This window comes from Ornithorhynchus anatinus, chromosome 18 (assembly GCF_004115215.2).
Source record: "Ornithorhynchus anatinus isolate Pmale09 chromosome 18, mOrnAna1.pri.v4, whole genome shotgun sequence".
Lineage (NCBI taxonomy): Eukaryota > Metazoa > Chordata > Mammalia > Monotremata > Ornithorhynchidae > Ornithorhynchus > Ornithorhynchus anatinus.
In genome coordinates, this window is record NC_041745.1 from 40,815,590 (window position 1) to 40,833,067 (window position 17,478).

The 17,478-nt window shown below is 46.1% G+C and overlaps 1 protein-coding gene across 1 annotated transcript in view; it reads right to left on the reverse strand.

The window, feature by feature from the left end:
• Window positions 1-1,608: 1,608 nt before the first annotated feature.
• LEPR (leptin receptor) overlaps window positions 1,609-17,478 on the reverse strand; it is a 68,270-nt gene continuing 52,400 nt past the window's right edge. The window contains exons 14-19 of the mRNA XM_039914687.1: window positions 14,075-14,291; window positions 11,550-11,732; window positions 8,012-8,107; window positions 5,384-5,489; window positions 4,188-4,263; window positions 1,609-1,881 (exon numbers count right to left, since the gene is read on the reverse strand). Coding sequence (XP_039770621.1) covers window positions 1,864-1,881; window positions 4,188-4,263; window positions 5,384-5,489; window positions 8,012-8,107; window positions 11,550-11,732; window positions 14,075-14,291 — 696 coding nt within the window. The 3' untranslated portion in view covers window positions 1,609-1,863. The remainder of the gene's footprint in view (window positions 1,882-4,187; window positions 4,264-5,383; window positions 5,490-8,011; window positions 8,108-11,549; window positions 11,733-14,074; window positions 14,292-17,478) is intronic.

The window sequence follows — 17,478 nt, forward strand, 5'->3', positions numbered from 1 at the left end:
GAGTAAGAAGGACCTGGATTCTAATCCCAGCTCCACCACTTGTCTGCTGGGTGACCTTGGACAAGTCATTTCACTTCACTAAGGCTCAGTTACCTCATCTGTAAAATGGGGATTAAGACTGTGAACCCTATGTGGGACAGGGACTGTGCCCAACCTGATTTGCTTGTATCCACCAGCACTTGGCACAGTGCCTGGTACATAGTAAGTGGTTAACAAATACCACAGTTATTATTATTATTTTCTGAAAGGGATTTCCATCTTAGCTGTATTCAGTCTCCTGGCTTTTTCAAACAGGGACCAGCAGCCGGCTCGAAACCCTAGCTTAAAAGTCCACAGGCTGTTTGAATGTTTCCGTCGGCAGTTTTCACGTTCTCCCTGCTCTCGGGATGAATAGCATATATGTGCTTTAAAACACAGCTCCATAGGCTAGAAATGAACTGATTTTCCTTTTCCCAACTTTTCATTTTAAATGTCCCGGGGCAATCCGTTCACAACCATGGATGGGGGAAAGACACAAGGAGTGAATCGGAGCAATTCATTGTTTTTTTGTGCTTCTCCCGGTCTGGACTTGAGTGAGCACTCTGCCTCTTGGGAAATGATCATTTCCCTGTGACATTCAGAGTAGTGAAGAACAGATGGTACAGGCTGCTGGGCGTCACACCCGGAGATCCTCTCAGGGAAAACATGGTGGTCTCTTGACCACTGCTACAAAATCAGGCTCCAACTCCACTTTCCCTGGACTTTATCACTGGTGGTCAATGGGACAGTTTGGACCATATCAAAAAGTCAAAAATCAAAGCCCAGCAAAACCAGTTTCCCTACTAGATCGGGAGCTCCTTGAGGGCGGGGGCTGTGTCTTCTACCTCTATTGTACCCTTCTAATCTCTTGGTATGGTGCTCTGAATGCAGAATATTTTCAGTTGATACCACCAGTTAATTGTCCCTCACCTTGATCGGTGATGAGTTGTCCCACAAATACCAGTTGGCAGGCAATACGACGGGTAGACCAGGCCCAGAACTACTAAGTTTCCAACTTCTCACTGGGAGTGAGGGGGCAGGGAGAGGGAAGGGATATTAGGGGAAATGGAGACTGGGAAGGGACAGGCCTCAAAAGCCCCCATTTTGGATCTTTAGAACCGGTCTTGTCAGATACCTGGGCCAAGCAAGGCCAGCTGGTAGTCTGCCTCAAGCAACCGTCCCATTGCGCAGTCGGCCATCTGGACTGCTAGCTCTCTGCGGGCAGGGAATGTGTCTGCTATATTGTTATAGTGTACGCTCCCAAGTGCTTAGTACAGTGCTCTGCACACAGTAAGCGCTCAATAAATACAAATGACTGACTGGCCGTCTACTGCCCTCCACCCAGAGCCACTCCAAGGGGCACCAGTGGGAATTGTGAGTGTCATCCAAGGGAACTGGGGGCATCCAATAAGGATGCTTACTCCTATGCTGGGAAAGTGTCTGAAGGACCGGTAGGAAAGGATTTGAGAGTGTGAAACCATAAAAGCCCCAGGTCCAAGCCCTCGTCTGAGGGGAGTTGTTCGGCGACTCCTCAAGAATCAAGTGTCTTTCCTCTGGGGAGACCGGAAACCAATCAAACTCACACCGTCGGACTGCAAGGGAGGCAACTGACCTGGGTTTTGTGGGTCTTTCCTTAGTTGGGAACAAGACTTCTTCTGGGGTGGATTTGGAACCGTGTGGCGCAGCACAGATAAGCATATGGGGGTGCGGAAGGGGGCATGTCTGTGTTTGTGTGTATGTGTGTGTGTGTGTTGCCCTCCTTCTGAACGCCAGCACAAAAATCTTCTAACAACTCTGTAAAGGAAGCCGGTACATGGCTCAGCGGGTAGAGATCATGCATAGACTTCAAAGAATGTCCACTCTCTGTTTGAATGAAATGAGAGATGAAAAACAAGACATCAAAGGCTGGAGGTTTTAAGCCCGGAATTCTGTCTGCCAGCACATGACCTTCTCTAGCCTAGCTGTGGCCTGGCCCGGCCAATTCCTCCTGTCTGGCTTTCCAGATCAGCTCCCACGTGGCCTTCATATGCCCCCAACTCTTCTCGTTGATTTGGGGAAGGTGGCATGCTCTGGTAGAAAGAGCACGGGCCCGGGAATCAGAGGACCTAGGTTCTCGTGTGGCTCTGCCACTTGCCTGCTTCGTGACCTTGGGCAAGTCACTTTACTTCTCTGGGCCTCAGTTTCCTCATCTTTAAAATGGGCTTTAAGATTGTGATCCCCATTTATTACATGGACTGTGTCCAACCTGATTAGCTTGTATCTACTCCAGTGCCTAGTACTCTGCCTGGAACATAGGAAGCACTTAATAAATACCTTTTAAGAAATGCCAAAGATCCTCTCATTGGTGAGGAGCAGAGGAGGGGAACATACCTGCCAGAGATCCCCACCCAATAATTGTCTTCCAGTCACATTTTCACCAAAGCCACAGGGTGGGCACTCAAAAGATTCACTTCAGCCCCAGCATTACCAGGAAAACAAGAAGTTACAGCACTCACAGGATAAACAGAGCGGATGAGGTAGTTGAAGCACTGAATAGTGAAGTGACTTGCCCAAGGTCACACAGCAACAAGTGGCAGAGTCAGATTTAGAACCCAGGTCTTTCTGACTCCCAGGCCTATGCTCTATCCACTAGGCCATGCTGCTTGAAGTCTTTCTGGGGAAAGGGATTCTCCAGCCTCCTTCCGGAACTCCTGCCAGGGCCTAGGCTTTTTTCTGGCAGCTGGTTCTTCCTCCACTCAGACCTGAATCCCTCCAGCTGCAATTCAGGCCCATTTCCCCGTACTGTTGCCTTGTGGGGATAAGAAAAGGTGAGCCAACAACCACCGTAGAGTCAACCATCACCTCTTCCTCATGCCCTCCTTTCCTCATCCACGCATTCATCGGAATATAGTGTACTGTACTGAGCACCTTCTATGAGCAGAGCACTGGACTGAGCTCTTTCTGTGGAGAGAGCAATGGATTGGGCGTCTCCTTCCTACAGGGCGCTGTACGCATTACCGACGGTGAGGCGGGCACTGCTTTGAGCACCTACTGTGTGCAGGACACTCAGTAAATACCATTATAATAAATGATGGTCCATTTTTCAGTTAAACAGAGAATTAATGAAGTTCAACAGTAAACCTCTTCAAGCTTCTTGGGAAAATGTGCAATCCGGAAAAAAACAGAAACTATTTTAATTACCACTAATGAGCTAATTGACTGTGATGGCTTTGCCTGGAGTGGAAGGTTGTGCATAAAAGTTAGCATCGTGGTGATGCTGATTTTAGCTTTCCGGCTGCCACGTTCGAGGACACATTTGCGTGTACAGTGTTCAAATTGATTTCGGCAATTATGGGGATGATTATGGGGTCAGCGAATGGGGACTGAAACCTTTGCCTGGAGACAGTCAGTCCTACTTTCCTCAGGAAAAGATGAACCCGGATATTCGTTTCCAGAGAACCCCTGAATGGGCCATCCTACTCTAAGCTGGTCCTTGCTGAGGCCCGAGACCCTTATTCTATTGTACTCTCCCAGGAGCTTAGTACAGTGCTTTGCACACAGTAAGCGCTCAATAAATACAACGGATTAACTGACTGGCCAAGTAATTCCCAGCAAACACGACCACCACCTCTAACACTTAGGCAATGATTTGTATTCATTCTTGGTCTTTATGTATATTCAATTGTAAGTGCATTTATTTATCCTAATTCCTCTTTTTGAAAATATTTCTATGTCTGCCTCCCTTTTAGGAGTGTAAGTTCCTTGTGGGTAGGGAATGTACCGTGGGCTGCCACTGTACTGGACACCCTGCATGCTGCACCTAATAGATAGTCCACGAACACGGGGACTACTATGCTAGACCGTAAACTGGTTGTAGGCAGGGAACAGGTTTATCAATTTCGTTATAATGTACTCTCCCAAACGCTTAGTACAGTGCTCCACGCATAGTAAGCGCTCAATAAATATGACTGATGGATTGATTACTACCTACTGTCAGATCTCGGCTGTGAAAAATAACTGCAGAATCAGAATTCTAGAGGGGCTTAGGTTCTGGCACCATAAAATTGCCCTACTGGATTGAGTGATGCTCGAGATAAGAGCCAAAGCCTTTACCCTGCTCGGTTCTTCGGGCGTTTTCAGTTTCCAACCATGGGAAAGGACTGCGGGGAAGAGAGGGCAGTCATACGAACCTTCTGGAAGTTCACCCCTTGGGCCCAGGAACAGTTCTTGGGGTTCGGAACATCTTCCCAAAACACCTTCTTCATTCTGAAAAGGAGAGGGAGTTCAACCGGGCACTTAAGCGGGGATGGTTATGTGTTTTTTTCATTCGCTCAATTGTATTTATTGAGCGCTTACTGTGTGCAAAGCATTGTACTAAGTGCTTGGTACAGCACGATATAACAATAAACAGTCACATTCCCTGTCCACAACGAGCTTACAGTCTAGCTAGAAAAAATAAGTGTGAGAATTAGTTCCACTCAAAACTTCATTCTAGGGGACAACCGTCCAGCCCGCTTCAACGGGATGATGCTATTAAACCCCAGAATCCAGCTCTCTGTCTCACTTGAGGGTTTGATCCAAGGGTGAGCCAGGAAGGAGAAAAATGCCCTGCCGGGTGCGGAGTTGATCTGAGGGTTGGGAATTCTCTGGTGGATTTAGACCCAGCGGGGGAGGGAGCCAAACCAAATCATTTGGAACCGCTTTAGAGCGAAATAGCACCCAACGGAGGAACAAATGAACCCTTTGAGGCCAACTACCTCTCCTGGCCCTCCGTGGGATGGTTGGAGCATTTTCAGACCCTCCCGCGGACACCTCCGTCAATCGTCACACCTCCGGCCCCCTCACTGTGCAGCCTTGAACAAATCCTTTTTAAGGTTTGTCATTGCTGGGCCCAAATTGGGAATCCTAATTTTTCTGCAAGATCAAATTCAGGTTTGTCTCGGAATCTTGTGTTTCTGCCACTAGTACTAATATTATTCCCACCTAGATTGTGAGCCCCACGTGGGCTTTCATGTTTTCATCTACCCTAGAGCTTAGCACAGTGCTTGGTAAATCATAAGTGAAGCAGCGTGGCTCAGTGGGAAGAGCACAGACTTAGGAGTCAGAGGTCATGGGTTCTAATCCCAACTCCGCCACCTGTTGGCTGTGTGACTTTGGGCAAGTCACTTAACTTCTCAGTGCCTCATTTACCTCATCTGTAAAATGGGGATGAAGACTGTGAGCCTCACGTGGGACACCCTGATCACCCTGTACCTTCCCCAGTGTGTAGAACAGTGCTCGGCACATAGTAAGCGCTTAACAAATGCCAACATTATTATTATTATTATAAGTGCTTAATAAATACCATGACTAACTAATCTTGCCATAAAAAAACAAGACTGCATACCTCTGGTGTGATATCAGCAATGTCCCAAACAGTAAGACTGAAGAGGAAATTATTATCGGCACAATCACATACAACCCAGCATCACTCTGACGCTTTTCATTCTCATCTAGAAAGGAAATTGAAGGCACGTCGTTGAGAATGTTGATGAATAATAATGATAATAATGATGGTAGTTTTTAAGCGCTTACTATGTGCCAAAAACTGTTCTAAGCACTGGGGTAGATACAAGGTAATCAGGTTGTCCCACATGGGGCTCACAGTCTTAATCCCCATTTAACAGATGAGGGAACTGAGTCCCAAAGAAGTTAAGTGACTTGCCCAAAGTCACATAGCTGATTAGCAGACGATCTCCTGAACCGAAAAGGAGAGCAGCAGTTTCCACAGCTATAACTTAGCCGTCGGAATGTTCCAAAACTACATGTAAGACAACTCTTACCTGCTCGGAGCCAAGAACTACAGAAACCTTGGGATAATCTTGGAGAAATATCATTTTCTCAAATTGGCTCCCCGCTTTATCCAGGTGACCTTACCTGCCTTCGGGGCATCTGCTCCTTCGATAAATACTGCTGACAGATCAGACGGACGAACTTTGAAGGAGGCTCCTGCTACATCACCGGAAAGAATGTCCCCAGAGCGTGGGCCCCATGTCACCCACATGTCAATTCCCTTCTCCTGGCTCCTTTACGATTAAACCGCTGATCCGACTGGGCGACCCCAGCACTTTGAAAAGCAAGTGTACCAGCCTCTGAGGGAGGAAACTGGTTCAGGTCTGAGGAAAGGCTGACGGGGAAGGAATTTGCCGTTCCTTTCTGGATGGGAAATGGAACTTTTGAAAGTCTGGAGATAAAAGACTTGTTCCATAATGAAATGCATTCAGATGGGGTAGAAATCTTGCTGAAACTTTGGAAGTTGTGATTCGTAATGTGAGAATGGGAGGGGACATGGTCTTTGCCCAGGAACTAAAATGGGGCTCGGGGTTACAGCCCTATCGAGTAGCAGCATGGCCTAGTGGACAGAACATGGTCCTGGGAGTCAGAGGACCTGGGTTCTAATCCCAGCTCTGCCAACTGCTTGCTGTATGACCTTAGGCAAGTCGCTTAACTTCTCAGGGCCTCGGTTTCCTCAAACGTAAAATGAGGATACCTGTCCTCCCTCCTACTTTAACTGTAAGCCCCATGGGGGACAGGGACTGTGGCCAGCTGAATTAACTTGTACCTTCCCCAGCGCTTAGAAAAGTGTTTGACACATAGTAAGGGCCTAACAAATACCGCTTATAAATTATCCCCAAAGTACTGAAAAGCCCCCACCTTAGCAGGGTAGTTACTCCAGGCTGGTACTCATCCTGAACCAGTTCCTCCTTTCCCTAGGACCTGTTTGAGCCTCCTCTTTCTCCCAATTCTCCCTGTCAGGACTGTTATTTCCACAGGGGCCCACAGGATAGCACAGGAGTTTCCTTTATCCTGAGAAACCTTTAAGCATCTGCCGGGGGGGGGGGTGGCATGGGGGACTTAAGGGGCTTCGATAAATATCAACAGTCTGCAAGAAGGAAAAGCCACAACAGCCAACTCCTAGGCTGTGGAAAAGAATGTGGAAAGAGGAGGATGCTTAAGAGTTGCCCTGCCCTTCACTCTCCAGAGCAAACAGCTGCTCAAAGGTGCCAACTCTGCTCTCAGACCCTTCATTATTAAGGATTCTCATAACCCCTTTTCCTCCTTCCCTCCTTCCCTCCTAACTCACCCATCCACATTTATTGAAGCAGTGTGGCCTAGTGGATAGAGCACAGGCCTGGGAGTCAGAAGGAACTGGGTTCTAACCCTACTCCACCATTTAATAATAATTAATAATAATAATAATAATAATAATGGCATTTGTTAAGCGCTTACTATGTGTGAAGCACCGTTCTAAGCACTGGGGTGGGGGGGCATTACAAGGTAATCAGATTGTCCCATGTGGGGCTCACAGTCTGAATCCCCATTTTGCAAATGATGTAACTGAGGCAGAGAGAAGTTAAGTGACTTGCTCAAAGTCACACAGCTGACAAGTGGTGGAGCTGAGATTAGAACCCATGACCTCTGACTCCCAACCATCCTCTTTCCACTGAGCCACACTGTTTCTATTATTAATAATAACGATGGTATTTGTTAAGAGCTTACTATGTACCAGGTACTGTTTGAACCACTGGGGTAGGTACAAGATAGGTTGGACACAGTCTCTGTCCCACATGGGGCTCACAGTCTTAATCCCCATTTTACTGATGAGGGAACTGTCTGCTGTGTGAAGTCACTTCAGTTCTCTGGGCCTCAGTTACCTCATTCATAAAATGTGGGACATGGACTGTGTTCAAAGTAATTAGCCTGTAACTACCTCAGTGCTTAGTACAATGCCTGGCACATGTAAGTGCTTAACAAATGCCATTTTAAAAAAACCCCAAAACGCCACAGATATGAAATTCCACCGTTCTGAGAAAATTCCAGCAGCCAAATTTTCACTGAGCATCTCTACCTCTCTTTTTCTTTAGGCATATTTTTGTAATCACCGGAGAAAGCATCCCTACCCAGACGGCACCCTTAGCCAGAAACAGGCCCAATTGTTTAAACTGAAAGCCGAAGCCGAGAAGAGCAGTTTTACCTCTGATGAACTGGTTGGTCATTTTGGGTTTCCCAACTCCTTCCAGAAACACTGGGTAAAGAGTGAACTGGTACTTCTCAATGAAAATGAAGTGGTCTGAAAAGAAAATAGGTCATACACATCCATCTTCCACCACCTCAACACCATCAATACATGGAGCTCTTTAACATGGGCACAGAGTAGTAGCTGTGGAGCAGTGTGCCTTATTAAGCACTTGGGAAAGTATGACCGATATTCAAGATGTGTTCCCTGCCCTCAAAGAACTTACATTCTAAGGCGAGGGGAAGGGGTGGTGAACAGCCATGAAAATATTTATAAATGATCTCTAAGTAAACAACCGACTTTATCATTGACTAAGCCTATAGACTAAAGTGAAGAGGAAGGATAAAAATTAAGACAAGTGCTAGAGGTGGTTGTTGGTTGGTGTGACAGATTATTTGGGAATTAATTGGGGAAGGCTTGTGGGAGGAGGTGAGGTTTTTAGGAGAGTTTTGAACGTGGGGAGGGCTCAGTCTCTCAGACCTGGTGGGGAGGGAGGTCCAAGCTGGGGTATCGATCGATTGATAGATTGGGAAGAGCGGGAGCATAGGGATCAGATGGAAGAATAAAGGGTGAGAAACAGCCAGAAGGTTAGCGGGGAGGAATTGAGACTGAGTTGAGGGTTAGAGAGCAGATGGGACCAGATGGTTTAAAGCTTTAAAGCAGTCAATCTCCTTTTCTCCCCTTCTTCCTTACCTCCCTGCTTTCCTACTGCAACCCAGCCTGCACCGCACTTCACCCTTCTAATGTTAACCTACTTGCGGTACTTCCATCTCGTCTATCTTGCCCCTCACCCCTTGCCCATGTCCTTTGTGGAACTTCCCCCGGCTTCATATCCTTTTTCCCACCTTCAAAGCCTTATTAAAAGTTCGTCTCCTCCAAGGGGCCTTCCCAACGAAGCTCTCATTTAATCATTATAATTATGGTATTTGTTAAGCGCTTACGATATGCCAAGCCCAGTTCTAAGCACAGGGGTAGACATAGGGTAATCAGATTGTCCCACTTGAGGCTCACATTTTTAATCATTTTACAGATGAGGTAACCAAGGCACAGAGAAGTGAAGTGATTTGCCCAAGGTCACAGAGCAGACAAGTGGCGGAGCCGGGATTAGAACTCACGTCCTCTGACTCCCAAGCCCATGCTCTTTCACTAAGCCACTCTGCTTCATTTCCTCCTCTTCCACTCCTTCCTGCATCACCCTTACACTGGGATTTGCACCCGTGATTGAATCCACCCTCAGCCCCACAAACATTTATGTACAGCTCCATAATTTATTTATTCCTATTAATGTTTGTCTCCCCCTCTAGACTGTAAGCTCTTCATGGGCAGGGGCCATATCTGCTAGTTCTCTTGTATCGTACACCTTGCAGCATTATAGAGTACTGCACACTCTAGTAAATGGCCAATAAATATCACTGATTGATTGAGGAACAAAAGGATTTCATTCATTCAATCGTATATATTGAGCGCTTACTGTGTGCAGAGCTCTGTACTAAGCGCTTGGAAAGTACAATTCAGCAATAGAGACAATGATTTCTTCATGAGATTGCTCCTTTCAAGCACATGCTCATGTACAGGAAGCTCTTAGTACAGTGCTCTGCACACAATAAATTCTCAATAAATACTATTGAATGAATAATGACTTAATATGTTACAGGGCAGAGGTGGATTTTTCCTCTCCTCAGGGTGTCCATGTCCGAAGCCTGCACCATTACTCTTACGCTCTTCTCGCCTGGGGCTTGCTTCTCTCTACACTGTAAGTTTATCATGAGCAGGGAATGTGTCTGTTAATTCGGTCATATTATGCTCTCCCAAACACTTAGTACAGTGCTCTACATATAGTAAGTGCTCAATAAATATTCATTCATTCATTCATTCAATAGTATTTATTGAGCGCTTACTATGTGCAGAGCACTGTACTAAGCGCTTGGGATGAACAAGTCGGCAACAGATAGAGACAGTCCCTGCCGTTTGACGGGCTTACAGTCTAATCGGGGGAGATCGGGGGAATATGACTGACTGGTGACTGTCCGACTGTCATCTTCAACTTCCTCTTTATGGAATGGTTGTCAGTGGGATTTATTGGGTGTCTACTGAGTACCAAGCACCATACTAAGCGTTTGAACATATTAGTGAGGCCTGACTGGCACGGTGGGATGCTGGGAAGCAGTCTGATCCCTTGCCTGGACACCGACTGTTCACCTCGGTCTTCTTGAATGTGGCCATCATAGGGTGGGTCCCCTTTGTCCCTGGGAAAGAAGATAAACCCTCCTGCTGACCGTCACCCCTCAAGATCTAACCCCAGCTCCTCAGGGGTGGCAGCATGGCCTAGTGGATAGGGCACAGCCCTGGAAGTCAGAAGGACCTAGGTTCTAATCCTGGCTCTGCCACTTGTCTCCTGGGTGACCTTGGGCAAGTCACGTCTCTAAGCCTCAGTTACCTCAGCTGGGGATAAAAATTGTGAGCGCCATGTGGGACATGGACTGTGACCAACCCGATTAGGTTGGGTCTACATCAGTACTTAGTACAGTGCCTGGAACATCGTAAGTGCTTAAGGAATACCATAAAAAATAAGAGTCTTAGGAGATCCAATTCCACTAAATCTGACAAAATGATTGAGTTAGAGGGGAAGAACATACACACCAATTTGTTGAAAATCAGGTATAGTTCACTGGATTACGGGATCTGTAAAATGAAGATTAAATACCTGTCCTCTCTCCTCTGTAGACTGTGAGCCCCATGTGAGAGAAGAACTGTGTCCAAGCTGCTTAACTTTGTATCTACCTCAGAGCTTAGAACAGTACTCGGTACATAGTAAGCACTTAATAAATGTAATTATCATTATTATTACTATTATTATTATCCATCAGAAATAAGAAGGCAGTATGGATGTTTTCTCTGTAGAAAACTGATTCGCCAGGGGGAAGGGAGGAAGAATCAGAGATGTTGACAGTTCTCAAGTATTGACATAACCGCAGCCACACCTTTCCCCAAATCCTAGGATCACTGATGTTTGAAAATCGCCCTGTTGCATCTTCCGTTCTGCTCTTCCCCTCTCTAGTCTCTCCACTGTCTTCTGCCCTACCTCTAATCCCAAGCCTTTCCATTTTCTGACTTCCTCTTCCCTACTACAACCATTGTCTGCGGCAGATTTTGCCAGTGACTACTCTAAATGGTTGCCCAGTCAAACCTGTCTAAATTTGAGCAAATTCTCAGTTAGTGGGGTCTGAATTCTTGAGGTCTTCCTGTAGAATTATGGGCCACTAGGTCAGCTCAGAACACTATCCATGGGAATTTGTGAAGCTCCCTTGGGACTGATTAAACCGGTTGGAAGCTTTGTCAGGCCCACACCGTTCATTTTGTTTTCCTTTCGGAAGTTTCCACAAAGAAATGATTAACTCATGAATCTGGTCACCTGGGTTGAATGGTGTCAAGTGAGCAGAAATGAGAAAGGAAAAGGAGCCCAAAAGCAAAGGAATCCAACGAATGTGTAACTTACCATGAATGTAATATTTGTTAACATTGGTGGGCACTCTAAGCCACTTCATTTCATTATCTTCATTAAGATTTTTCCATTCGATCACAAAGGACTTCAGGTTGTACCCGTGAGAGGAGAGCACCCAGGAAAGAATCACACAACTGCTGTTTAAAGGGTAAGCCCCAAGGGACTGCACGATGTCCACTGGGGAGGACAAAGACGAATAAAAAGAAAACACATTAAATCTTGCCTTATGCCACTGAATCGTCTCCGACCCATAGAGACGCCACGGGCTCATCTCTCCCTGAATGTCCCACTCTCCATCTGCGATCGCTCTGGTAGTGGATCCACAGAGTTTTCTCGGTAAAAATATGGAAGTGGTTGACCATCTCCTCCTTCCGCGTGGTAAACTTGAGTCTCCGCCCTCGACTCTCTCCCGTGCTGCTGCTGCCCAGCACAGGTGACTTTTGACATGTGGCAGATGGCCTTCCATTCGCTAGCCATTGCCCGAGCTAGGAATGGAATGGAATGGAATGGAATGGAATGGAATGCTTGACTCTCTCTCCCATAGTCGAGATTGGTAGAGTACTGGAAACTCTCCAGGTGCAACCCTAAGAAGAGAACATTAAATCTAGGGAGCTTAAATGAGATTAAAAAAGTAAGTTTCAAAAGAAGCAGTGTGCCCTATTGGAAAGAACCCGGTCCTGGGAGTCAGAAAATCTGGCTTTCTAATTCTGGCTCCACCACTTGACTACTGTGTGACCTTGGGCAAGTTGCTTGACTTTTCTGAGCCTCAGTTTCTTCATCTATAAAATGAGAATTAATAACTGTGGTATTTGTTAAGCGTTTACTATGTGCCAGGCACTGTTCTAAGCACTGGAGAGGAATACAAGCAAATCGGGTGGGACACGATCCCTGTCCCACATGGGGCTCACGGTCTAATCCCCATTTTACAGATGAGGCACACAGAAGTGAAGTGACTCGCTCAGCAGACAAGTGGCAGAGTGGGATCAGAACCCATGAAGACCGTGAGGCCCATATGGAACAGGGACTCCCATATGGGACAGGGACTGTGTCCAACCTGATTATCTTGTATCTACCCAGCACTTAGTACAGCTTGGCATATAATAAGTACTTAACAAATACCATTAAAAAAATAAAGTCATGGTTCTAGTGACCTGCTAAATACAGGAATCCTCCATTACATTGCTCTACCCAAGATTAGCACTCAATTAATTCCATAAAAATAATACACTGAGCAAAACAGTGCTAAAGGATATCCTTCACCTAGGAAACAATATAAATTTATTTTAATGTGTTCCCAAGATCCAAAACATGGACCCAAATAACATAAATATGTTAAAATACTTTGATGAAATATTCCGATAAATATAGTTACATTATCAAATAGCCAAGGTTTTTTTTAGATCTAGGGAACACATTAAAACACTTCTAATTATTTCCTACGGGAAAACAGAGTCGATCTAGCGCTCTTTGGCTTAACACTCTATTTTCATAGGATCAGTTAAGAGAGCAAACTAGTCTGTAGGTGCATTGCATTCCTTGATAAGGGTGAAAGCGTTTTTACAACTACAGATGTAGAAAAGCAGGATATAACTTTCCATGATGCAGTTGGTTATATTAGCAATAATATAATGATTTATAGTACTATAATAATATAATATATTATTAGCAATAATAATAATGATGATGAAGAATAATGGTTTAAAATAATAGTGGTATCTGTTAAGCAGTTACTATGGGCCGCTAAGCACTGGGGTAGGTAGAAGATAATCATGGGGCTCACGGTCTAAGTAGGAGGGAGAATGGGTACTAAATCCCCATTTTACAGATGAGGAAACTGAGGTGCAGAGAAGTCAAGTGACTTGCCCAAAGTCCCACAGCAGGCAAGTGGCAGAGCCAGGATTAGAACCTAGGTCCTTCTGACTCCCAGGCCCAAGCTCTGTTCTTCTGGACTGTGCTGCTTCTCCCAGTTACTCAGGAGAATTATGCCAGAGACTTCTCCTATGACTCCTGATTCCAAGGAATCCAATTAGGATGGTGGAAATAGCAAAGCACAACACACCCAAATTAAATAGTAAGACAATCTATAGCCAGGGGTAGGGCACCTAATCTATTCTTTACATGGAGTTTATCTTGAGAAGTATGGCCTAGTGGATAGAGCACGGACCTGGAATCAGCAGGATCTGGCTCTAATCCCAGCTCTGTTGCGCATCTGCTGTGTGACCTGGGGCAAGTCACTTCTCTGAGCCTCAGTTACCTCATCTGTAAATGGGGAATGTGAATGCCATGTAAGACAGGGACTGTGTCCACCCTGATTTGCTTGTCTCCACCCAGCGTTTAGAACAGGGCCCGCACATAGTAAGTGCTTAACAAATACCACAATTATTATTATCTTGACTTTAGCAGGAGTTACAGCAGCTAGGGAAAGAGAGGAGAATTAGCTTTAGAAACTCTGGTCTCAAAAGGGAAGAGGCTTTCAGAAGGAAATAGCTGCTGGGAGGGCGACGGCAGGCAGCTCTTACCCTCGCTGATGGGCCGTGAGAACGTCAAGTTGAAATTGGCCGAGGAAGAACCGACGGAGTTGGTGGCGACGACGGACACGGTGTGATCCTGCCCCGTCCAGGGGAAGGTGGATTCGGTGCTGTTTCCTGCATCGTGGGTCCAGGTCACCTGGTTGGAGGTGTGATGCTCCACCCAATAGCTTCTCACGCTACACAGAGACTGGTTCCTGGTCAGCGGCTGCGGGAAATACCACCCCACAACCCCGCCCCTGCTGTCAGAGAAGCAGTGTGGCCTCATGGTTAGAGCACAGACCTGGGAGCCAGAAGGTTCTGGGTTCTAATCCCTGGTCTGACACATGGCCTAATCCCAGTTTTGCCACTTGCCTGCTGGGTGACCTTGGGCAAGTCATTTCCCTTCTCTGGGCCTCAGTTACCTCATCTGGAAAAGGGGGATTAAGAGTGTGGCCCCATGTGGGACAGGGACTGTATTCAACTTGATATCTTGTATCTATCCCAACACTTAGAACAGTGCTTGACACTGAGCCCTACCTCTCCTTCTGCTCCTCCTCCCCTCCCCATCACCCCTACTCCCTCCCTCTGCTCTACCCTCTGCCCCTCCCTACAGCGCTTGTATATATTTGTACATATTTATTGCTCTATTTTATCAATGATGTACATTTATCTATGGTTCTATTTATCTATTTTGATGGTAGTGATGCTTATCTACTTGTTTTGTTTTGTTGCCTATCTCCCCCTTCTAGACTGTGAGCCTATTGTTGGGTAGGGATTGTCTCTATCTGTTGCCGAATTGTACTTCCCAAGTGCTTAGTACAGTGCTCTACGCACAGTAAGTGCTCAATAAATATGATTGAATGAATGAATGAACATAGTGCTTAGCAAGTACCATAATTATTATTATTGTTATTGGAAAAGAGGCCCCTTCAGGCAGCCCAGCTCAACTCAACACAACCCATGACCACTTCTCTCCCTTAACCCATTCTGCCAATAATTATCTTTGTTTGGCTTGACGGTGATGAGGATGATATTTTTGTTAAGCGCTTACTGTGTACTAACCGCTGGGATGGATACAAGATAAGCAGGTTGGATGCTGTCCCTGTCCCACATGGGGCTTGCAGTCTAAAGTGGGAGGGAGAACAGGTTTTGAATTCCCAGTTTACAGATGAGGAAACAGGCCCAGAGAGGTTAAGTGACTTGCCCAAAGTCACTCAAGAAGAAAGTGGTGAAGCTGGGATTAGGACTCAGGCCCTCTGACCACCCCCAGGCCCGTGTTCTTTCTACCAGGACACACGGCTACCCGTCAGTCAATCAATTGTATCGATTGAGTGCCTAATATGTGCAGAGCACTGTACTAAGCACTTAGGAGTATAATAGAATGATATAACAATTTGTGCTGGCTATGTGTTGTTTGTCGGTCTTGTCTTCCCTGTGGTGGGTCCAGTGGAAAGAGAGCCACTCGGGCAATTGGGAGACTGGGTTCTAGCAGAGGGTTTGCCTATAGCTTGCCAACATGGGCAAGTAATAACAATAATGATAATAATTGGTGGTGCTTATTAAGTGATTTTTAGGTGCCAAGCACTGTACTAAGCAGCGGCACAGGCACAAGAACATTTGGTCAGATAAATCAGGTAAAGGCTGCACGCCCAGCATTTAGTACAGTGCTCTGCACACAGTATATACATAATAACTACTATTTTCTACTATTGCATGTGCTTTGTTTGCAATGTGCTATGCCCCCGCCCATCCTCTCAGTCATTCCATCAGTGGTATTTACTGAACGCTTACTATGTGCAAAGCAGTGTACTTAGCGCTTGGGAGAGTCTGATCCAACAGAATTACCAGGCACGTTCCCTCCCCGTAATGACCTTACAGTCTAGGTGAGGAGACAGACATAGATATAAAGAAATGAGTAATTTTGCAATATACAATTTAAAGATATGAATACAGGTCTGTGGGGCTGGGCTGGGTTGGGAGGGGGTGGCGAACATCAAATGTCTACGGGTCACAGATCCAAGATAGAATGGATCAGGTCATTGAGAACCACAATTTTTACCACACTGTCTCCAGAGCCCTAGCACTGGTTTTTCCCCAGGCTTCCACTGACTTTTTCTTCCCCTCCACATCAGGTAAAAACATTTCCTAACTGGTTTCCAGGCTCTCTGATTCCAGTTTCCACCTTATCTATCTGCTCTCTTCACCCACTACTGTCCAACCTGCTTTCTTCCCTCCTCCCAAGAAAACCTGCTAACTGCATTTGCTACAACACACTCTCAACTTTCCCCTCTTCATCCTCTGGCTTCCCCCATCTTAAGAACTCCTGCCCTCCAAACCCAGCAGGCTACAATTCCCCTCATATTCAAAGAGCTCCTAAAATCCCACCTTCATCCAACAAACTTTCCTCAGTGAACTCCCAACCCCCGAGTCATATGAATCCAGCAGCCGCCTCTAAACTTTCCTCAGCTCTTGTGAATATAGAGATAGTCAGTCATATGTTTAATGAGTCATTCCGATTTCTCTATTTGTCTGAATTTTTATGCCTGTCTCTCCTGTTTAACATGTAAGCTCCCTGTGGACAGAGATGTCTTGTGGATCTGTTGTTCAATTCCAAGTGCTCAACTTAATATAGTGCATTAGGTGCTCGGTAAGTACAGTTATTACTATTTGATCCAGTGCTTGGTTTAACCGAGGTGAGAATCTCAACAGACAAGAATGAAACCTGTGATTCTGATTCATCCTCTTGCCACAGGCTATTAACTTTTAAACAATTTCACCCCCAGCTGAGCTCCTATTTGTTTTTCTTGTTGCACTATTTGCTTATACTCCCATCTGCTCAGACCATGCTGACTCATTCACTCATTCAGTCACATTTACTGAGCACTTACTATGTGCAGAGCACTGTACTAAGCCCTTGGGAGAGTACAATGTAACAAGAAACAGAGACATTCACTGCCTACAGTGAGCTTACAGTCTAGACAGGGAGACAGACATTACTATAAATAATTAAAATTACAGATATATACACAAGTGTTGTGGGGTTGGGAGGGGGAATGAAGAAAGGGAGCAAGTCAGGGTGATGCAGAAGGGAGTGGGAGAAGTGGAAAGTACAGGTTAGTCAGGGAAGGCCTCTTGGAGGAGACATGCCCTCAGTAAGGCTTTGAAAGGGGGGGAGAGTCATTGTCTTTCGGACATGACGAGAGAGGGAGTTCCAGGCCAGAGGCAGGATGCGGGCGAGGGGTTGGCGGCGAGAGAGATGAGATCGAGGTATAGTGAGAAGGTTGGCATTAGAGGAGCGAAGTGTGTGAGAGGGAGGGCGGGGGGATTTGGGGATAGCTCTGGCCTGATGGAGGGGGAACCGGGATTCAAACCCACACCCTTCCCCGTCGCTCCTCAGACCCCCTTCCGTGGTC